Below are 19,471 nucleotides of genomic sequence, written 5' to 3' on the forward strand. Positions count from 1 at the left end.
AGGAGGTAATTATTTTTATTTACCCTCATAGGTAACCTGCCATTATCCAAAACTAAAAATGTAATAAACTATCAAATGAAGAATTCAGAAAAATCAGTTAACATGACAAAGGTAAGAAAACGCATTTTTCCTGAGTCTAGAATCCAACCTGCTCCTAAAGAAACAGGTTTTCCTTAGTTTTTCTTCTTTTGATGCTTCTTTTCTTTTCAAATTAATATTTGTTATCATCATATTACTGACAGAAGATAAAATAATCCTGAATTTCTCATATGTTCCTAAATCTCTTTATAAATAGTTTTAAATGTTACACTATAACAAACTCAAAATGTACCGATTGGCTCGGATCAGAAATATCTTCATTCTATAGGAGATCAATCAAAGAAACAATACAACTAACACAAGTTACCTTGAAGTGTAAATATGGACCACACTGTACATTCTTGTATATTTAAACACAGAAATTAAGGTGACCTGAAGGAAAATGCCACGTGCTCTCTATATATCATGAAGTATAATAGGTACCTTGGCCTCATTGTCTTCCTTGGTCTTCTTAGGGTGAAACTGAAGAAGCCTCCTGTCATGTTCTGGAAACAACCAATATGAAAACCCAAACAGTTGCATCATATTTTAGAGTAAGGTATTTCATTATGGTGGGTTAAGCTTAGGGATGTTGTTGTAAATGAGTTACAGATAACAAAATCTGGTAGCAAATATCAGTGCTGTTAGCAAAGAGAATGTTCACTGTATCCCATTTAAGTATATTTAGATTCAGGCTATGTCAAAATGTGCTACTGATATTTAAACTGCAAAAAAGATTTTTGTTTTTCCATGATAATCTTAGTGGAAATCTATATCCTGATTAAAATTTATCAATAGAACCAAATGCATTTCTACTAGGATAAGATCTAAAAACAGTTATTAATTAAATGCTATAATTATTAATTCTCTTCCCCCACCCCCAAATGAATTAAGGATAAATAGTACGTACAAGGTTGAGCTCATAGATGTAGCTCATGTCTCCCTGTACATACATAAGCTGGTACCTCAGCAGAGTAATAGAACTCAGTATAGGATGGAGTGGGGAGGAAAGTCAGGGAAGTTGCTCATCATGGGATCAAGGAGACTTGACTTGGGCAATATGGGGAAAGAAAAGCAAGAAGCACTTCATGTTCCCCATGCTCTAGAGGACTCGAGATGATCCTTCCATATTTTTATCTCTTCTGTTAAAATGAGATTAGCCAGCCAATAAAAATGAAGAAAATACCATCTCAGACTCAGAGATTATCAGTTAATACAATTTAATATGGAAGAGGGAGAGGAAATTGGATTTGGCTTACTATAAATGTCCATCAAATATATCCAGTTCTCTAACAGCTTCATGAAATACTTAAACTTTCTGAGTACTTTGATCAAACATTCTTCAACACCTAAGCTCATAGCAGACAGTGGACACTTAGTCACCCATTAGTGGTGCCTTATTGTCTTAACCTCGGCTGCCAGTACATTCCCTTTACTTCAAGGAAGCATAGGTGAGTCATTGAAAGTGTTTAGTGTCACATTATTTTCTTATATGAATCATGCACATTATTGTCATATCTCTGCCATCAGCATCAAACTTTGTTTGTATGTTTAAACCAGTTTAGTTCATAGAATCATTTTCATCTTGAGGCTGAAGTGAAAAATGATAGAAGATAATTCTCCACAATATGTGGTTTATTTCTAAACCAATTTTTCATTCCGTAGACAGAGAGCAGAGTGTAACACTATGCCTTGGCAACTAAAAAAATTCAGCCCCTAGCTTGCAATGTGTTGCTGTTACAAAGCCAGAAGACACACACTGCCTTAGCATCACCAGTGCCTGTCAGATGTTTGTGTGACCAAGGGAATGGTGACTCACAGAGATGAGGCTCCGAAGTGGCAGACCCAGCTGCTTGGAAAGGTCACATCTGAGTCTCAGTACCCAAGAGGGAGGCATGTAAATTCAGTGCTTTGCCAGTTGCCCAAGTGCAATATTGTTTGCACTGTATGATTCTAGACTTTTGTATTTCTATACAAAAAGAGATACATCTGTCAACATTGTCCATGCATAAATATTGTTTTGCCAATAAATTGTGATCCTGGTCCTTGAGATGTAGTTGGCTGGAATTCTGCATCTGGTGAAGCATGATCATCCTAATATGTTATTCTTTGTAGCTCAGTCTTTGACTACTGTTTAAATAAGGCACTGGTGCAGAGTACCTTTTATTATCTATATTAACAAAAAAAGTCTCCTAAAATAAGGAAGAAAGTGAACATGCTAAAGTAAACTAAAGTGGATAACAACTTGCTTATTTTTATATCTATATTCTAAGGTATTTTAAAATAAGATGAATGGGACAGTGATTAAAGTGTGTACTTTTTGTACTTTCTGTAAAGAGAGATTTGAACAAGAAAATTAATTTATAAACTGGATTAATCAAATTGTGTGCCTAAATATAATTCAGTAAATTTGCTTGAAAGGATCTAATTACTCACAAATTATATCAAAACTAATTTTGCCAATTAAAGTTGCTTTAAGAGTTTATAAGCAAACTTTTAATAACCAAGTTCTGTTTTATTAGTTCCACATTGTTATAAGTGAATCTGTAATTTTTAAGATATAAGTAAAATTTGTATTAAATCAGATCTCTCCCTACTGAATATGTATGACCATTTATTAACATTAATGTTTCAGATTTTATCACTGTATTAAAAAGACCTGCAAGTTCGTAAATTTATATACGTTACCCCAGGAAATTTATTTTTATTCCATGTTACAGTACTCCCTGATGGATTTGTTATCTAAAATGGTGGTGGGCCAACCTCATTTTGTCCGTTGCGTCAAACCAAATAATGAGCGTCAGGCAAGAAAATATGACAGAGAAAAGGTTTTGCTACAGCTTCGCTACACGGGAATTCTGGAAACAGCAAGAATTCGAAAGTTGGGATACTCACATCGGATACTTTTTGCTAACTTTATAAAGCGGTATGTGGATTTAATTTTAAGTTTCCATTGTATAGCTTACATGAAACTTCTTCATAGGAATTATAGCAAATAAAATAGGAAAGAATTGCCTTGGTGGTCTAGAAGAGAGGCATCATGTTCACGTTTGATCAGACCTTGAAAAGAGAAGGTAGCAGCTGTGCAAGAGGACAGGAAGCTTTTAGTGGCTGCAGAACATACAGGGTAGAGGCTGCAAGGTCCTGAGGCCTGAGTTTCAGTGTTAAACAGTTCTGCCTTTTGGTGTGGGGCCTGTAAAACAGTTCTCAGCTGGGAGGGATTTTACCCCTCAAAAGATAACCTGGCAATATCTGGAGATACTTTCATCTGTCACACCTGGAAGGGGAAAGTTCTACTGGCATTTGGTGAACAAAGGCCCTGGATGCTGCAAAACATCAGTCTACAATGAACAAGTGCCTCCCCACCACAAACAACCCTCCCAGCCCAAATGTCAACAGTGCTGGTGCTGAGAAACCCTAGCCTGTGTGGAACCTCCTTTTCCCTGCTTATAGGTCAGCCATGACTACCAGATGGGATGGTTGTAATAGTTAAGCGAGATATTATCCTGAAAGTGATTAACAGACATAAAAAGCCCCTGGATTTACGTCAGTTAAGAAAATCAGCTTTAAAAGAGTCAAGTATCAGAAGTTCTTTTAACATTTGAGACCAATGTAAAATTGGGTAAGCTACATGGTAAAAGTATTGGACAGAATATAAAATGAGAAAAACAGTTGAGTTAAAATTGTGAAGAGTGCCTTCAATGACTAACTCAATATTTTTAAAAATAACCAGGGTTCTACAGTATAGACCATAAGGAGAACCAAAACAATTGTATTGATACTGTTGTGTTTGAAAGACATTCATTTATTTAGAAGGTCAGAAATAAGAATAAATACTTTCATAAATTTTTAAAAATCTTTTTGAGACAAGGTCTTATACAGTTCAGGCTGGCGTTCAAATCACTTTGTAGCCCAGGCTGGTCTCGAACTCACAGCAGTCCCCCTGCTTCAGCCTCCTGAATGTTGGGATTACAGGCATGTGCCACCACACCTGGCTAAATTCTTTTTCTGTATATATAATAAAATAGTAAATTACTACATAATAAGCAAGGAAGAACTACATAGAAACCACATAGAAAACACATGAATAACTTCTGAGTAATGTGAAGTTCTAGAAATAAAAGGTTAAAAATTTTTGTCACTAATTTGAAAGATGTCATCTAAGTTGACACAGACTCTTAGGGAGGTAGAACAATTTGCAAGTGTCTTATGGAGGTGTAAATGGGACTTAAATAATCCCCCTCTGTCCTAGCTTATCTTTGCAAATTCCTCAGGGCTTTTATCTATTCTGTCTTCTGCTTTGTGACAAAAGAACAATATTAGGTGAAAATATGCAGTAAGAATTTACTTTGCACAAGTCACTATTTAGTCAGCTTTTTTTGCTCACAAATACCTGAGGTGATCAACTTATGAGAAAAGGTTTACTCAAGCTCACAGTTTTCGAGGTTCAGTCCATGGCTATGTGGCCCTGTTGCTTTGGGCCTGAGGGGGCTCATCATGCTCATGTGTGAGTGAAGGAAAGAGGGAAAGGAAGGAACTGGTGTCCTGATGTCCCCTCTAGGGCACACCCCCAGTGGCCCTAAAGACCTTCCACTGGGCCCCCTTGTTCCTGTAGGAACAAGCTTCCAACACGTGTAACCTTTTCAGGCATTTACAATACAAACTGTAGCACTAGGTTTTTACTGTGGTTATTTCCAGTGAAGTGTCATACTAAGAATCCACAGAAGTTGGCTTCATTTCCCGCTAGGCACCTTGCACAATGGTTTGGCTCTCAGGGCTGTAATGCAAGCAAACCCATGGGAGGCGGTGGAGTAGGTAAGCACTCACATTTTGAAGCAAAAAACCCAAGTTTGAGTATCAGTCCTGCCATTAATTAAATATATGACATCGTTCAAAGTTATTTCATCTACAATTAGAAATGATAGTATGGTAACTATTTTGTATGCACTTACAAGATTTACATTATATTTATGAAATTTATGTATAGAACCAAATGTCAATAAGCTCTGTGCTCAGAGGACCTCATGGCCCCTTTCAGTTATTTCTTGCATTACCCCTTTCTTATTTCTTCCCTCAAATATTGGTGGATTGTGGATTAAACCAAGAGCAAAAACTCCAGCAAGAGAAACAATATAACTCAAGGAAAAAAATGCTGGAAACTGACTTTTGTGGTGGGAAAGTTGGCTATTATTGAATTTCACTCAGTTTGAAAATTGACTTCCAGTGTTTTTTGAGAGTGAACAAAAAAATAAAAATTTTCTCTCTGATTTCTGCCATTGAAATCTTTCTGCTTTCAATGCATAGTTTTCGAATTGTATTCCATCTCTGAAAAGCAATCACAAAAGTAGAAAAATTACACTTTCACACAAATAGACTGGCCTTGGATTTGTGTCAGTCTACACTGATCTGCTCAGGGTTGTTCTGAGGAAAGGCTATTGCACCAGATCTGAGAGTCTCTTCCATTCCCTCAGACAGAGCTGTCCAGTGGCCGTCAGGGTAATGACATTTTGGACCACTCTAGGGTACTAACTGGCTCCTTTTCCCATATTTAGGTACTATGTTCTCTGCTACAAGTCCAGTGAAGAGCCCCCAGTGAGCCCTGACACCTGTGCTGCCATTTTGGAAAAAGCAGGTCTTGATAACTGGGCCCTTGGAAAAACAAAAGTAATGTTTTCATGCAATTTTTATAGAATAACTGAACAATTATATTGTGTTTATTGAGGATTACATTTTATAATGATTAAAAATATTATGCTTTTAAGTTTCAGAGGTTTTAAGTTACAGGACCTCTATTTTTAAAATAAGGGATGATATTTGCAAATTCATAAAGATGTTTTTTTGGGGAGAGAATCCTGGAGACCCAGGGCAAGGAGTGGGGTGGGGAGGAGAAAGTACAATTAAGATATGCTGTGCATAAGAACCCAACAACCTAAGTGAAGCATTATGTGACATAAACATGAGGTAAGAATAATAATTGCAAGAATGAAAATTGTGAAAAGAAATTTGGAACACAGGGAGACTAAAAAACATAAATAAGCTGTATGGGTACATGTACCTACTCCCTAAAATTAACATAATCATGCACTGCAAACATGTAATAATAAAAGAAAAAAATTAAAATGCAAGAAAATACTATCTTGAAGATGTATCCAAAAAAGAAATTTTTATAATGAACATACTTTACTTCAAACAGTACAGAAAATAGACTGATATATTTTCTTTATTTTAATCACTGTCAAATAGAAGGGGGGAAATCATAGTGATCTAAATAGGATTTCTGTTTTCTTTGGTTAATTCTCAAATTTGTTTCTATTAAACATCTGACGTTTATCTGAAGTAAAATCTTCATGATTATTTCTAGGCTGTGTATTAGGATATTGGAGTTTTTATCTTTAGCTTTGAGAACCTGCAAGAGTTTATTTATTCCCTTAGAGAATAAAGTTTGAAAGAACCATAACCAGTCTTGAATATGAAAGCAAAAAACGTGAGTGGAGAAAGCATGCACTGGGATTCTCAACTGTCCTCAAAGTATCACAAGACAGGACAAAATAAATAAGGCACCAGGGTACACAAACTGCACTTCAGGGGATAATATATATATATATATATATATATATATATATATATATCACAGGGAGAAAGAGGAAAAGGGCAGCACTAAAGTGAAGAGATACTCAGAGACTGGCCACTCAAGGGTAAGTACTGTTGGTCACCCCACAGCAGTATCAAAACGAACTTCACATTTACCAAGAAAGGTATCTTAGTGTATATTGGGAGTAGGCGAACATTCCAATGAGACAATAGTCCTGTGACAGTTTACGGCATGTGTGAAAATTGTCAATCGTAGACTGTCCCACATATTGAATAATACATATTTATTGTAATACTTAGCAAGGTAAAATTCTGGACATTAAAAGGAATATATTCTTTCACACCATTTTCATTTAGCTCACAAAGCTGAATGCCATCAGGCTGAAATCTCATCATTATGTTCTGAAATACATGCTTAACTTTAAATGGAGTTTTAACTTGTAAAGAAGCCCTTTGCCTTTCCTGTTCTACATGATATTTAAGTAGCATTTTAAAGCTATTTGTATTTTTCCACTTCACCTTTTCTAACTCATTAACATGGATAAAAGTATTTAAAATAAGAACATTTCTAATGTTATATAGGAAAAAATGATGACCTTTTTAAACAAATTGAATTTTAAATGAATTGTCAACAGCAGAACACACTAAATATATTAACATCTTGACTCCTGTAGAAATTAAAGCTAAATTCAATCAAAATCCATCATGCTAAACTTGGCCTGTGGTACCAGGCTCTTGAGTTCAGGGAATGCTCAGCAAGTTCTGCAGTCAAGCATACCAGGTCTCGTGACTCGGCCATGAAGTTTAAATTTATATGGCTTTCTTGATGGATTTAGAATACTCTTTGAGGTGATTTTTATCAGCAAATTTAACCATTAAAGTAAATTTTTTTCTGTTTCCTGAGGGAGTGTGGTGAACCTAAATTTTTTAGATGAGAAGAGCAGGTCTTCCGGTTCCTCCCTGTCTCTGTTTACTGTTGCTCTTGTAACATGCTAAGCGAAACTTCTTTTCTCCGAGGTAGTCTTTGGGCCTAGTGACAGTATTGCCTGCCTGGGCCTCTCCCTGCCTTACTCCCTCCACTAGCAACATCTTTGAATCTCCAGATAAGGACATAGAAGATGTGATTCAGTCACCATTTGCTGAATGAACTAATACAATTATAGTCATCCTCTGTCTTGTAAATTGGTGTGTAAGACTTTTAGATTTGGAAATATTGTCTAAGAAATTTTATTAAGACATTAATCAGCTAAGCTCAACATGTGATGCTAAAATTAGCTTAGCTCAAAACATGATTCTAGAAACTTTGGTAAAAAAGTTTAACATTCTTCATTCTTAGTGTCCTACCCAACAAAACACTAAGCTTCCTGTTGCAAATAAACAATATCATTGCCATCTTCTCATTCCTTCTCCAGGAAAAGATTTTCTTCAAGCATAAAAATCCATACTATCATAGCTACATCCAGGCCAAAGAAATGAAAGATGGTAATTTCCCAAACCTAAAAAGATTTCATATATATGCTGTCCTTCAAAGTGGAGCACATGAATCTTCACATCTGTATACCATGGTTTTATTTGCATTTTATTTTAATTCTTTTAAGGTTTTCCTTAAATATTATCATGTGGAACAGTTAAATTTAATGCGAAATGAAGCCATTGACAAGCTTATTTTGATCCAAGCCTGTGTGAGAGCATTCTTGGGTTCAAGAAGATACCAAAAAACCCAGCAGAAAAGGAAAGAAAGTGCTATTATAATACAGTCAGGTAATACTCAGACGATCTCAGTGTGACAAAGCATTCTACCGTATCTAGATACGAGCCTAAAATCTCCTGGTATTTCTTATATACAGACTCCAGTTTTCATCTAGCTTATGTATTTATTCCTAGCATGTATTACCTTCATACTTTCTCTATATTAAATCAAAACTAGATTATTTTGGTGATTGACACCTTTAATATTTGAAAGAATATTTTGTTGAGAATTAATGAAACACAATTGGCCTATTGTGTAAGATGCAACAATTGATTTAATTATGATTCTCAAAAATCAATACAGTATTATAATTCTTTGGACAATAAGACTTCCTGCTCTATTTCAAAGGTCATACTTGCCATAATTTTTCACAACTTAATTAAATTTTATTTTAATAAAGTATGTCCCTTTTTATTAGTTCTCAGGAAATAATATCTATAACCATACTTTACAAATTTTCCATTAAAATATATTAATAGCCTTTGGATTTTGCTTTCTGTCTCTCTTTAAGACATTTAATAGAGTCCAGCATGGCTTGATACAATGTCTCTCAAATATTTTTTATTGAACATATAGTTAAAAAAAAAAGTGGGGCTAGGAGTATAGCTTAGCAGCACACCACTTGTCTGACAAGCATGGGGTCCTGAGTTCAATTCCCAGTACAAAAAATAAAGTATCTCAGTTGGTAACCGAATATACATATACATATATACTGCAAACAGTGTGTTCCAATATTGTCTTTTCAAATCTATACCATTTTATTTTTAGATGCTAGATTGAGCCCACTAAGTCAATTTTATGATCCACTGATAGCGCACATCCACTTCCTGAAGAGCTACAATGTGGTGGGCAGAATAGCTACCTAACGTTGAAGAGATCCATGTTCCAGGCTCAGTTGTGTCAATCAGTAATGGGTTATCGGTTCCTCTTTCAGAATTTTAACTGGTTAACTTCTCAATAAGACATCAAAATTCTGTCTCCATAGTTTGGTATCTAATTCTTTACCCACAATTCTGAAATGTATAAGGCTCCAAAAACAAAGTTTTACAAAACTCATTTGGCAGTGAAACATATGTTATATGAAGTGAGGTTATTTATAGTTCTCTATTCATTCTCCTTAGTTAAAATATTTGGTTTTTCTGAAGAATACTAATAAGCTTGATTATAACATGCTGCCCCAAATGGAGCTGTTATAACCTATGTACGTGCTCTATGTTACTCTTCTAAAGTCATGTTTCTAATCTGAGTTCTGAAATACATGTGGCCCCAGAGATGGCTGGCCAAAATGTCCAGCCGTAGCTCATAAAGACTTTCTCCCATAAAAAGTTTAACATAGAACATGAAAAGGACAGTAACTATTAGCAAGCTTTAAGCAAATGTATATATTTGATCATCAACTTTTCTAATCTCTGTCATTTTAGGTTCACTGTAGTCCTCCCCATAATTTGAAAAATAATCTTTAGTGATTCTATTGCCATAGCTTGTATCTGAAAAGTCTTGTTGATGAATCCCATTTTTAAAATAAACTTATTCTATTTAGTATTTTTAATTGCATTTTCCTCCTTCACACTGATAGTTAGAACCACTTGTTTCTACTCGTTTTGGTAATGTTTTTCTGTTTCTCATCATTAACACTAATCTGAGTCCTCTTATGTTTCAGCTGCAAGAGGACATCTAGTCAGAAAACAAAGAAAAGAAATTAACATGAAGAACACAGAAGTAGTCACCATTCAGACTTATGATAAGGAATTTGCATACGAGAAAAACTTTGAAAGTAAAAGGTATAATGATGACCTCTCTTACACATTTGTCAAAAAACGTTTTTCACTTCTGGCAGATCAGTACAAGCAGCTAGTCCAGGGAAGCCCAGAGCAACAGGAGGGGCTGGATAGGGAAGAGAGGCCAGAGACTACAGCACACGCCTGCTTCCCAGATCTGCACTCTGTCGCCCTCAGGGCTCCGCAACTCCTAGCTCTCCTTTCTCCCAGTTACCTGCAGTCCTTCATTTCCCCTCACCCTGCCCCAAGTGATCCCCCGCCTGTGACCTAGAAAACCTCAATTGAGATCTAGAGAAACCTCGAGTTCTGTGATCTCTCCAGCAGGTACCAGAGGTCTCCTGTCCTTCCCAGGCTGGAGAACAGAAGATTCTCCTCGGAAGCTTCATTGCACGTGGCCGGTAGTTTCCTCAGTACAGGGTGGAGTGTCATGAATTCAGACAGGTAGCTGCAGCTGGACCGACCTGGGAACTGCGGCACAGCGTTTAAAGTCTCAAAACGAAAGTGATAGGTTTTCTGGAATGTGGCTATTTAGAGACAACATACTTACCTTTTCTGACTGTATTTTTTTAATGTAATTGTTCTCTGAGATGGCTATTACGGCATTATTCAAAATGCTTAGCGTGGTCACTTACCAAAATGATGGGAAGTCATGCTTCTCCCCCTCCTTTTCTGACTGAACTCCTAAGACCCTGCTGTGTTCCCAGTATAAACTCAAAAATACAATAGTAGATATAAGAAGTGATGTATAAAATTAGGAAAATGGAATCTCTGTGTGTTTAAGTTTGCCTCAAGAAAAGTCCTTCACAGACATATTGCCAAAGATCAATACTTTTACATGAATTCCTGGGCCAAGTTCAAAGTTTTGAGCCAAAGACTCCTACCTCACAAAGGCATGTATTAGAAAGTCAGTTGTGACCTTTTAACTCCTCCTATACACACTGTTCATAGCTGCGTTGCTGCTATAAGGTTTTTCTCCTTGTCTAAGGGGGGAAAATGATATTGAGAAAACATTACCTCCTTATCATCAAGTTCAGGGGAAATTATTTGAGGAGGATATTGGCAAACTAACAACTGTAAAACTCTACCCAGTGTACTACATAGTCATGAACTATATTAAGGACACTACTTTAATTTGCAAGCTATTTCCTGTGAACAATAAATGCAATGCTTAATAAAGTATAAAACATGAGCCTAATGAACACACTTTGCTTACTACTTTCAAAAGTAGATTTACTTTCTACATCTTATCACTATTTTTTAAAAAGATGTATTTTGAAGAAATTAAATTGCTGGAATTTTGATACCCCATTAAATTAGAATATAATTCCTTACATGCTGGCCTGTTTCTCACTCTACATTGAAACTAGTTTTCTCTTTATTTGAGCACAGTTATGAGTAGGGGGATCATTTTGGGAAGCACTTGATTAAGTAACTCGAAAAGTTTCTAGGGCTGGGCATGGTGGCATATGCCTATAATCCCAACATTCAGGAGTCTGAGGCAGAATGATCACCGCAAACTCAAGGCCAGCCTGGGCTACATAAGTTCAAGGGCAGCCTGAGCTACATAGAGAGACTTTGTCTTGGGAAAAAAAACAGAAGTTTTTACTTTGAGGTTTCTTTGTTCCGTTTTGCTTTTCTCCCAGCATTATGTTGCAGGTAGCTCTTACCAAAAGCAGTGATAAGCTCTAACTCAGTATCATCATATTCTCAGATATAATGTTTGTTTTTTATTTTTATTAATCCAGATATCATATATTTTACACAGGAAATCTTTTGTGAAGAAACAAACAGAAAATGTGATGTCTACCAATGAGTCAATCATTCCAACTCCAAATAATACAGGGAGTCCACCTATAGGGCAGATTTCTGCCTTTAGATCTAAAGGAGAAGCCACTGCCACTGTTGAAAATCACCACAGAGGATATCAGACTTGGAAAAAAATGAATAACACATATAGAAAAGAGTTTAATCAAGAACCATGTCTCGTAAGGGACTCTTGGACAGGTGCAAGTCCCAAGCAGCAGTACATCAAAGACCCCGAAGAACATAGTAATCTAAGGAAAGCACAGAAAGAGGACGCTGCGATGCAGAGTTACTCTCAGAAGTTCACAGGGGAAAGGGATTTTGTAGAACTCAAAACAGCAGATCCAGAAAGGGAGAACACAGTGGAAAGGCCAAGCAACCCAGGGCTTTGGTTACCTGGGAGTGAGACTTCTTTGAAAAAAAGTTCGGAACCTAGTCTTAGCCAAAAGACAATTGCCCAAAATACAAATAGCAAGGAAAAAGAGAATATGACATTTGTAGTTACCCAGAATGCACCAGTGTGCGGCCAGGAGAGAGATCATGAAAGGCATGGGATGGCCAAAGAGAGGCACACAGACTCAGCGATGCCAGTCCCAGAGAAGGAAGATCTGGCCGGGGTGTCCATCCAGAGCAAATGCCACAGTTTCCAGCAAAGGCAGCAGTTAGGGAAAGACAGTGTGTCTCCTTCCATTAAGAATCAAAGGGTTCTTACAAAACCAACAGAAGTAACAAAAAATACTCACGGTGTGTATTCCTGTCCCACAAAAAATGAGGAAATCTGTAATAGCAAGATGAAGGATGACAGAGACTCAAAGGCAGCTTCAGAAAAACGAGCATATGATTTGGCAGTTTTCTCAGAGCAGGTATGTAAAGTGAAAAAATTTCTTTACTAGTAAAAATCATTGGGAGCTACCTAACAAGTGAATGAAACAATTAATAACTAGTATTAGTTCAGCTATTGTTTCAGCTATGTTTATGAGACCTTTTAAAAAATATATCAAGGATCCTGCTAATTAAATATATGCGAGCTTTTAAACCATTTCAGTGTGATAAAAATGGCATACAATATGACAAAAGTCTTATGCTAAAGGGACACTAGAGATTGACTTAAATTACATGCTAAAATGCTAGGGTTGGAGCACACAAAATTTCATGTATCTGAGATTTCTGTTATTGCTAAAAAAATTTAAAGTATTCCAAATACTCTGACGCTTTCTCCGTGCCTCAAATGTTAGTTAAAAAAACGTAGTGTCAAAATTAGATGTGAATCTGTACTGAGGGATGTATTTGATGAAGATGAAATTCTTCTGACAATAAGCAGGCATGGATGGTGTGGGTTATAAAACATGGAAAAACTGCTTCCTGGAGAATACCTTCTGCCCGTCATAGACAGGTCTCAGCTACTTTATAGAAGAAGTTGGGTTTAGGCCTCTCACTGGTAAACATGCACCTCTGACAAATCGGTACCACGGAGAGATCGCAGGAACTAGCTCCTGTAAAAATGTCTGCTCCAGTTTCCACTAGGTATTTGACTGTAAGAAAACAACTTTATCAGCTTTTTTATTTTATCCTGTGTAAGGTAAAAGACTAACCAGATAACCTCTAACATGCATGCATTACTAAGGTGGTCTACAGTGTTGGAAATAATGGAAGAAATGATAAACTAAGGTAGTTCCAGGAAGGCATGGCTCATACCCCTAAGGCCCTAAACCACGCCCTTTGTCTCCGGTAGTAACTTAGCCTTTTAGAAAGCACAGCAACTTCCCTCAGTCCCTGCCTTGGGTTACAGGTGAGGTCCAGACATCTCTAACCTCTGGCTGCCTGTAGGATCTCCTAAGGATTGATTTCCCCTTTCCTGTTCAAAAAAAAAAACCACTGGAAATAGTGAATTTTACAAATACATAGTCCTTCCTTTCCTTAGCATACATTTGCTAAGTCCAAATATCAAATCAGGTGTTAGAATCCAGACCTGTTATGCAACTGAAACACTGAGAGAAGAATTATCAAGTCATCCACAGAGAGCTGGCTAATACTACCCTGTGCATATAGATCTGGTGTTCTAGAGGCAGAAAAGTAGGAGTCCCACATGTGTCCTAGCAGGACAGCCAGGTCAACAGAGCTGGAATGCACACAGTACAGAAGCAGAGGATGATGCCAAAGAGACAGTCCTGAAGTCCACCTAAGAATACTGGAGGAGGGGGGCTTCCTTGAGACCGAAGAAGCAGAATGGCAATCACAACAGAGTGGAAAGGGCAGGGCCGGCTGTCAGGATTTGATCAGGATGGGATGCATGATTTGTTTGGCAGTTCTGAATGAAAAATATTAGGTGGAAAAGTAGCACAAAAGGGGAACATGATGTGAAGTGAGGACTTTGTCAGATCTGAGTACAAAGGTCAGGGTAAGTCCTGAATTAAAAACATGGGCCCCTCAGGGAGTGCAAGTAGTTGATCAGACCCCTGGGTACCTGTGGACCTTACCGGATTCTTTGTATTGATTCCATCCAACATTTAACCTTCTTTGTAGATATCCAAGATATCTGAAGAATATTTCATTCTGCAGAAAAAATTGAATGAAGTGATTTTGTCACAGCAGCTAAAGCCAGTTTATCTGAGCATCTATCACCACAAGCCAATGAATAAACAAGTTTTCTCTCCACAGTGCCTCTCAGGTAAAAATCAGTAGAGCTAAAAATTTCTAAAGGAGAAAGGAGTGCCAGGCACTTTATTTGTTTCCCATCTCCTTTCTGTGGTAGATTTGAGGTGACTGTGTTTGACCTTTTTAGGGGGAAGGGGAGCTTTGTTCTATTCCATTTCTTATAAACCTATACATATTTTTTCCAGAATGTTCTACCCACTTCCTACCATCTCTGACAACCTTTTTTTCCTGATTTCTTCCTTTACATTTTTCTCCTTTATTACACCTTAACTGGAATTTGACATATGGAATCTGAAGGGAATGAAAAATGTTTATTTAGAGATAGCTGCCAGGATGTAAGTTCAGTAGCAGAAAGCAAGCATGTTTAGATATCTATGTTTCTTTAGTCAGCGTCTACAGCCCAGGTTAATATGTATAAGGTGCAGATCTCTATTAAGATATTCAAACCCATATGTACATATAGAAGAATAACATTATTAAAATGTCTTGTAATCTACCCCAGTCACACTCTGCCCCAAAGGCACTAACTTGTTAGGGAGTTGAGTCTCAGTAAACTCTCCACCCCTCTTCACCCCCAGGCCATGCAGACACCTGGGTCCTCTAATACAGATAGGGTCAGATAACCTGTAATCCAAAGTCATTGTCCTGGGAAGTTATTGTTGGGGAATTATCATCCCACCTGGCTCTCATGACCTCTTCAAACCGGGAGGCTTTGTGCTTCCAGACCCTGCAGCATCAGAAAGGAAGTTCCCCTTTCCCTGGCCTCGTTACCTCTTCAGGAGATGTCGCTCAGGGGTCAGATAGTCTAGCTCTGGCCTTGTTGGCCTCGGGAGAACCTGCATTTGTTTTCCCTTGCCTGCTGTGAGGCCCTCTGCTCTCTCACCAGACACGTGACACCACTTCTGTGAGGCATCCAGGCCTGAGCAGGGACAGGCGGGGCACAGGGACCGCAGGCTGCTTCAGAGTTCTTCCTTGCAGATTTCTCTGCAGCAAGAATGCTGAGATGAGCTTGTCTATTTGTTTGATGTGGAAGAAAGGAAAATATTTCCTATTTCTATCTGCTATCCTACCATGTTGTTTTCAAAACAAGAATTGTGGTGCAGCTTTAAAAACAAAACAAATGGCTTTGGGATGCTTTCCTCCCTGCTGTGCTGCTCTCTGGCTCTGCTGTTAACCGAAGAGTTTAGTGTCAGAGTCCAGTGTGTGGGCACTGGGAAGGACTCCTGTGTGAGCTGCTTGTTGCAGTCCACAGCTGGGAAGAGGAGACAGGGGTGGGAGACAGCCTCCTGGGAGGAAATAGAGGCTGCTCATGAGCAGATCTTTGAGTAGGCCTGAAAAGCAGCAAATTACACTAGAAAATCAAATTTATTCACTTTATTCTTCCATCTAACATTGTTTTTAGTGGATTAAAGAAGGAAATCAGAAACCAATTCTCAGGTTATAACTCATCATTAGATATGGCTGTAACCTTTCAGGTTTAGACAGACAGGCTTTTTGTTCCCTGTAGAGCCTTTGAAGATAATCAGGTGAAAAAGAAAAATATATGAAGTGTCATCACACTATCCAGTGAATATTTAAATTTTGAAAATTTGTTACAGTACAAGACACACTGCCATTTATCCCTCTTAAAACTTAAAACTCTCCCTTCTCTCTTAATACAGTTATCCCATTGTTCTTACTGCTTCCTGAAGATTCTGGAAGCCCTCTCTCAGGAGTGTCTTTAAGGGGTGTGATTAAAAGTACAATGACTACTCGTGCTGAGTGCCAGCCACCTGAAGCAGCACATCTTCAGCCACATCCTTTACCAGATCTGGGGCTCTGTGTCTTCTGGCTCTTGCAAAGCCAACATGACCATGCAAGGTGAACACTGGAAACTATTCAGGGCATCAAGGTAGCTACAGCTGCACAACTACAGCCATTCATGAAAGAGGGCGTTCAGGAATGTTTCAGAAAGTGGCAGGGACGATGGGATAAGAGTGTTCTAATGGAAGGAGAGTGTTTGATAGGGGAGTAATGGCAATGTGCAATATTGTTATCATTTTTCATTTAAATATTCACTGAATTTTATCACATTTTGTATGTACACAACAGGCATGAACATATGGACAATAAAAGGATTACCAAGTAATGACACATTCATATATGGAATATTAATAGCCTTAAAATTCATTTTTTTAAAATAGTCTTAGCAAATCACCGAATAATCTAACTACAGGATAAAATATTACCAGCGCGGAATTGGAGGACTGTAAATAAATCAGCTTAATCTTCCCACAAGTGAGGTGGTTCCTTGACAGGATTTCTAGAAAGGCTAAGTGAGAACACAGCTGTCACTCTCCGCCAGGCAGAAGCTCTCCATTCCTGCTGACCTCACTTCCAGATCCTGAGAGTCTGAATACGCTGGTGTCACAGTCTGGACACAGCTTCTGCAGATGGCGTGCTCAGGCCAGCGTGCATTTCACGTGTCCTCTCTGCTGCCAGGCTGTTTAGAAAGCTTGGTTGACATCTCTTCCAGTTGCATTGGGACAGGACACACTCTAATGAAGAATAATAGCTTTTTTAAAATACTGGTATATTTTATCTCACTTTGATAGGAACCAAAATTTCTTATCTGTGTGATATAAAGTAAAACAGAACAAGAGAAAAAACTAAATGTCACATGTATAGAATCTGAAAATGTTCTTTTATTGTGTTCTGAACGGGCAAATCTAAGAAAATTATTATGAGCAGTCATTAAATAACTCTTTAGCAGTTGACTTTCTAGGGGAAAATTATGTAAGCTTTTACTTCTATTTATATATTTAAGTATTTTTTCAGATAAAATACTGACATACTTAATTTGAAAAGAGCCAAAATGTAAACAGGAGTCTTAAGAGCCATTCCTGGTTTCTTTTATTCTTCAGGCAGGTGAATGTGTGTCTTTGTTGTTCAGCTGCATCCGTGGGTCCTATGTGTGGTCATACACAGATGTGCTCACTGTGTTTAGCTCACTCCCCCAAAAAGATAGCATTATCATGTGTATCGCCATATGCTTCTGCTGATACCTTTCGGGCAGACTGCCCATATTTGAAAGATGACTGGAAGTAAGAATGCGATCTTACACCAGGGTCTAGAATAAGATGAACTAGCCTTTGAAAGCTCTCAAGAGCGCCCTCAGTGCCATGAAGATCATGGGAGTTAGTGGTAGTGATCTTGTCTAAGAGACAAGATCTTCCAGTGTGTGTATCTGCTGGTCTCACTCCACAATCAAGGTTACTTTCTCTTCCTCTTTTTTCCTGTTATGTAACTAAAAGAGGCATAGAGGGCATCCAGGGAACAGCATCTTAACTAAGTCTAAGAGTGTAATTAAAATTAAAAGCTTCATTTTTAGGGCTCTGGGTATTACTGCAAAATACCCAGATCAGAGAACGGCAAAAAAACCTGAAAGCCCCTGGGTAATTTACAGGTATAAACTGACCCTGGGTATTGGTTTTTATCTGGTAGAGAAAAGAACTAAAGAAATGAGTTGTGCAATTCAGAATGGAGGTGGGAGCTGAAAGCTACCTCTTGAGAAGGTTGTAGAGGATGTCAAGCTGGATGCACTAGACAGGTGAGTGTCCCCAAGTACTGAGGACACTCAGACAGGACAAACACTTGCCCTTAACTCTTCGCCTCAGGTCAGGTCCAAAGAATGCAGACAGTACACAGGCCAAGCAAGAGGTAATCCCAGGGCAATGACCAGAACTGAGCAGAACTCTGTGAGCAAAAGAAGTGAGGATATTGAAAGCAGAGAGGAACATTTGGGAATGAAGAGAGCACCTCAAGCTTAGAGCCTGGATGCTGTCCTTGAGGTTAGGGATGCTGGCTTGGCTGAAGGGCAGACGAGGTAAAAGGTAGAAGCTGCAGCTTCTGGAAGGCAGGTTGCAGCCATGACCAAGTCTGCCTTTAATGCGCAAAATGAAAATGTCCCCTTTCTAAGATTCCTTGTAGGTCACTGCGTTACTTGAAAGTGACAGACTACCAAGAGGTAATGGAAATTTACAAACACTAAAAACTTGATTTCTTTAAATCTTATAACATAAGTGCACTTCTACTAATAACTGGTTTAGACAAGTGATACTTATGCAAATTATATTCTGCCTATATTAAGTAAAATAGTGTAATTATAAAAATTAGAATAATAGTGTAATATTTTCTAAAGGAAACATTGACAATGAGTTTTAAATATGTCTTCTGTCATCTGAATGTAAAATTTTGACATGTCAATTCATTATCAAAAAAGTTTGCATTTTTGATTGATTAAAACTCTTAAGGAAATTACCAGGCTACAAAATAAGGGTCTTGCCTTCTGGCTATAACCTTTGCAAGCTAATATTTATCATGAATAATACACAAAATATCCACAAACCTAATTTTGCTAGTGACAACATTGATATGCTGCTGATAATTTGTGATTATAAATGTTTATGTCACTTTTGTAATTAAGGGGATAAGATGATGGCTTATGGTCCCTCAAAGAAATAGAAATTCAGAGAGCTGGTACAGGGGCAAAATAAGCATAAGCTACTCTGAAATGTTTGCATGCTGATAAACTCGTGGAAAATTTGCTCTTGAAAATCAGTGTCCTCCTTCTCCTCCTCCTCCTCCTCCTCCTCCTCCTCCTCCTCCTCCTCCTCCTCCTCCTCCTCTTCCTCTTCTGCTTCTGCTTCTGCTTCTTGTTCTGCTGCTGCCACTGCTGCTCCTTCTCCTTCTCCTCTTCCTCCTCCTTCTCTTCCTTCTCCTTCTCCTTCTCCCTCTCCTTCTTCTGTTTCTGCTACTGTGAAAATTGTTGGCTGTA

General features: G+C 37.9%; 1 protein-coding gene across 12 annotated transcripts in view; it reads left to right on the top strand.

Annotated features, from left to right (window-relative positions):
- Myo3a (myosin IIIA) overlaps positions 1 to 19,471 on the top strand; it is a 180,717-nt gene that overhangs the window by 142,676 nt on the left and 18,570 nt on the right. For 9 of the 12 annotated variants that reach the window (XR_010043797.1, XM_063238033.1, XM_063238034.1 and 6 more), the window contains 8 exons: positions 32 to 111; positions 555 to 632; positions 2,799 to 3,004; positions 5,631 to 5,742; positions 8,268 to 8,430; positions 10,080 to 10,200; positions 11,963 to 12,863; positions 14,524 to 14,668. Coding sequence is in view for 11 of the 12 variants with exons in the window: in XM_063238033.1 (XP_063094103.1) it covers positions 32 to 111; positions 555 to 632; positions 2,799 to 3,004; positions 5,631 to 5,742; positions 8,268 to 8,430; positions 10,080 to 10,200; positions 11,963 to 12,863; positions 14,524 to 14,668 (1,806 nt within the window). In the remaining variant the exon portion in view is untranslated. Of the gene's footprint in view, positions 1 to 31; positions 112 to 554; positions 638 to 2,798; positions 3,005 to 5,630; positions 5,743 to 8,267; positions 8,431 to 10,079; positions 10,201 to 10,518; positions 12,864 to 14,523; positions 14,669 to 19,471 lie in introns of those variants that run through there. The other 3 variants (XM_063238028.1, XM_063238035.1, XM_063238036.1) reach the window with 3 other exon arrangements.

This window comes from Cavia porcellus, unplaced genomic scaffold, assembly GCF_034190915.1.
Source record: "Cavia porcellus strain 051 isolate PalLab524CR breed Dunkin Hartley unplaced genomic scaffold, mCavPor4.1 scaffold_27, whole genome shotgun sequence".
In the NCBI taxonomy this organism is placed as follows: domain Eukaryota; kingdom Metazoa; phylum Chordata; class Mammalia; order Rodentia; family Caviidae; genus Cavia; species Cavia porcellus.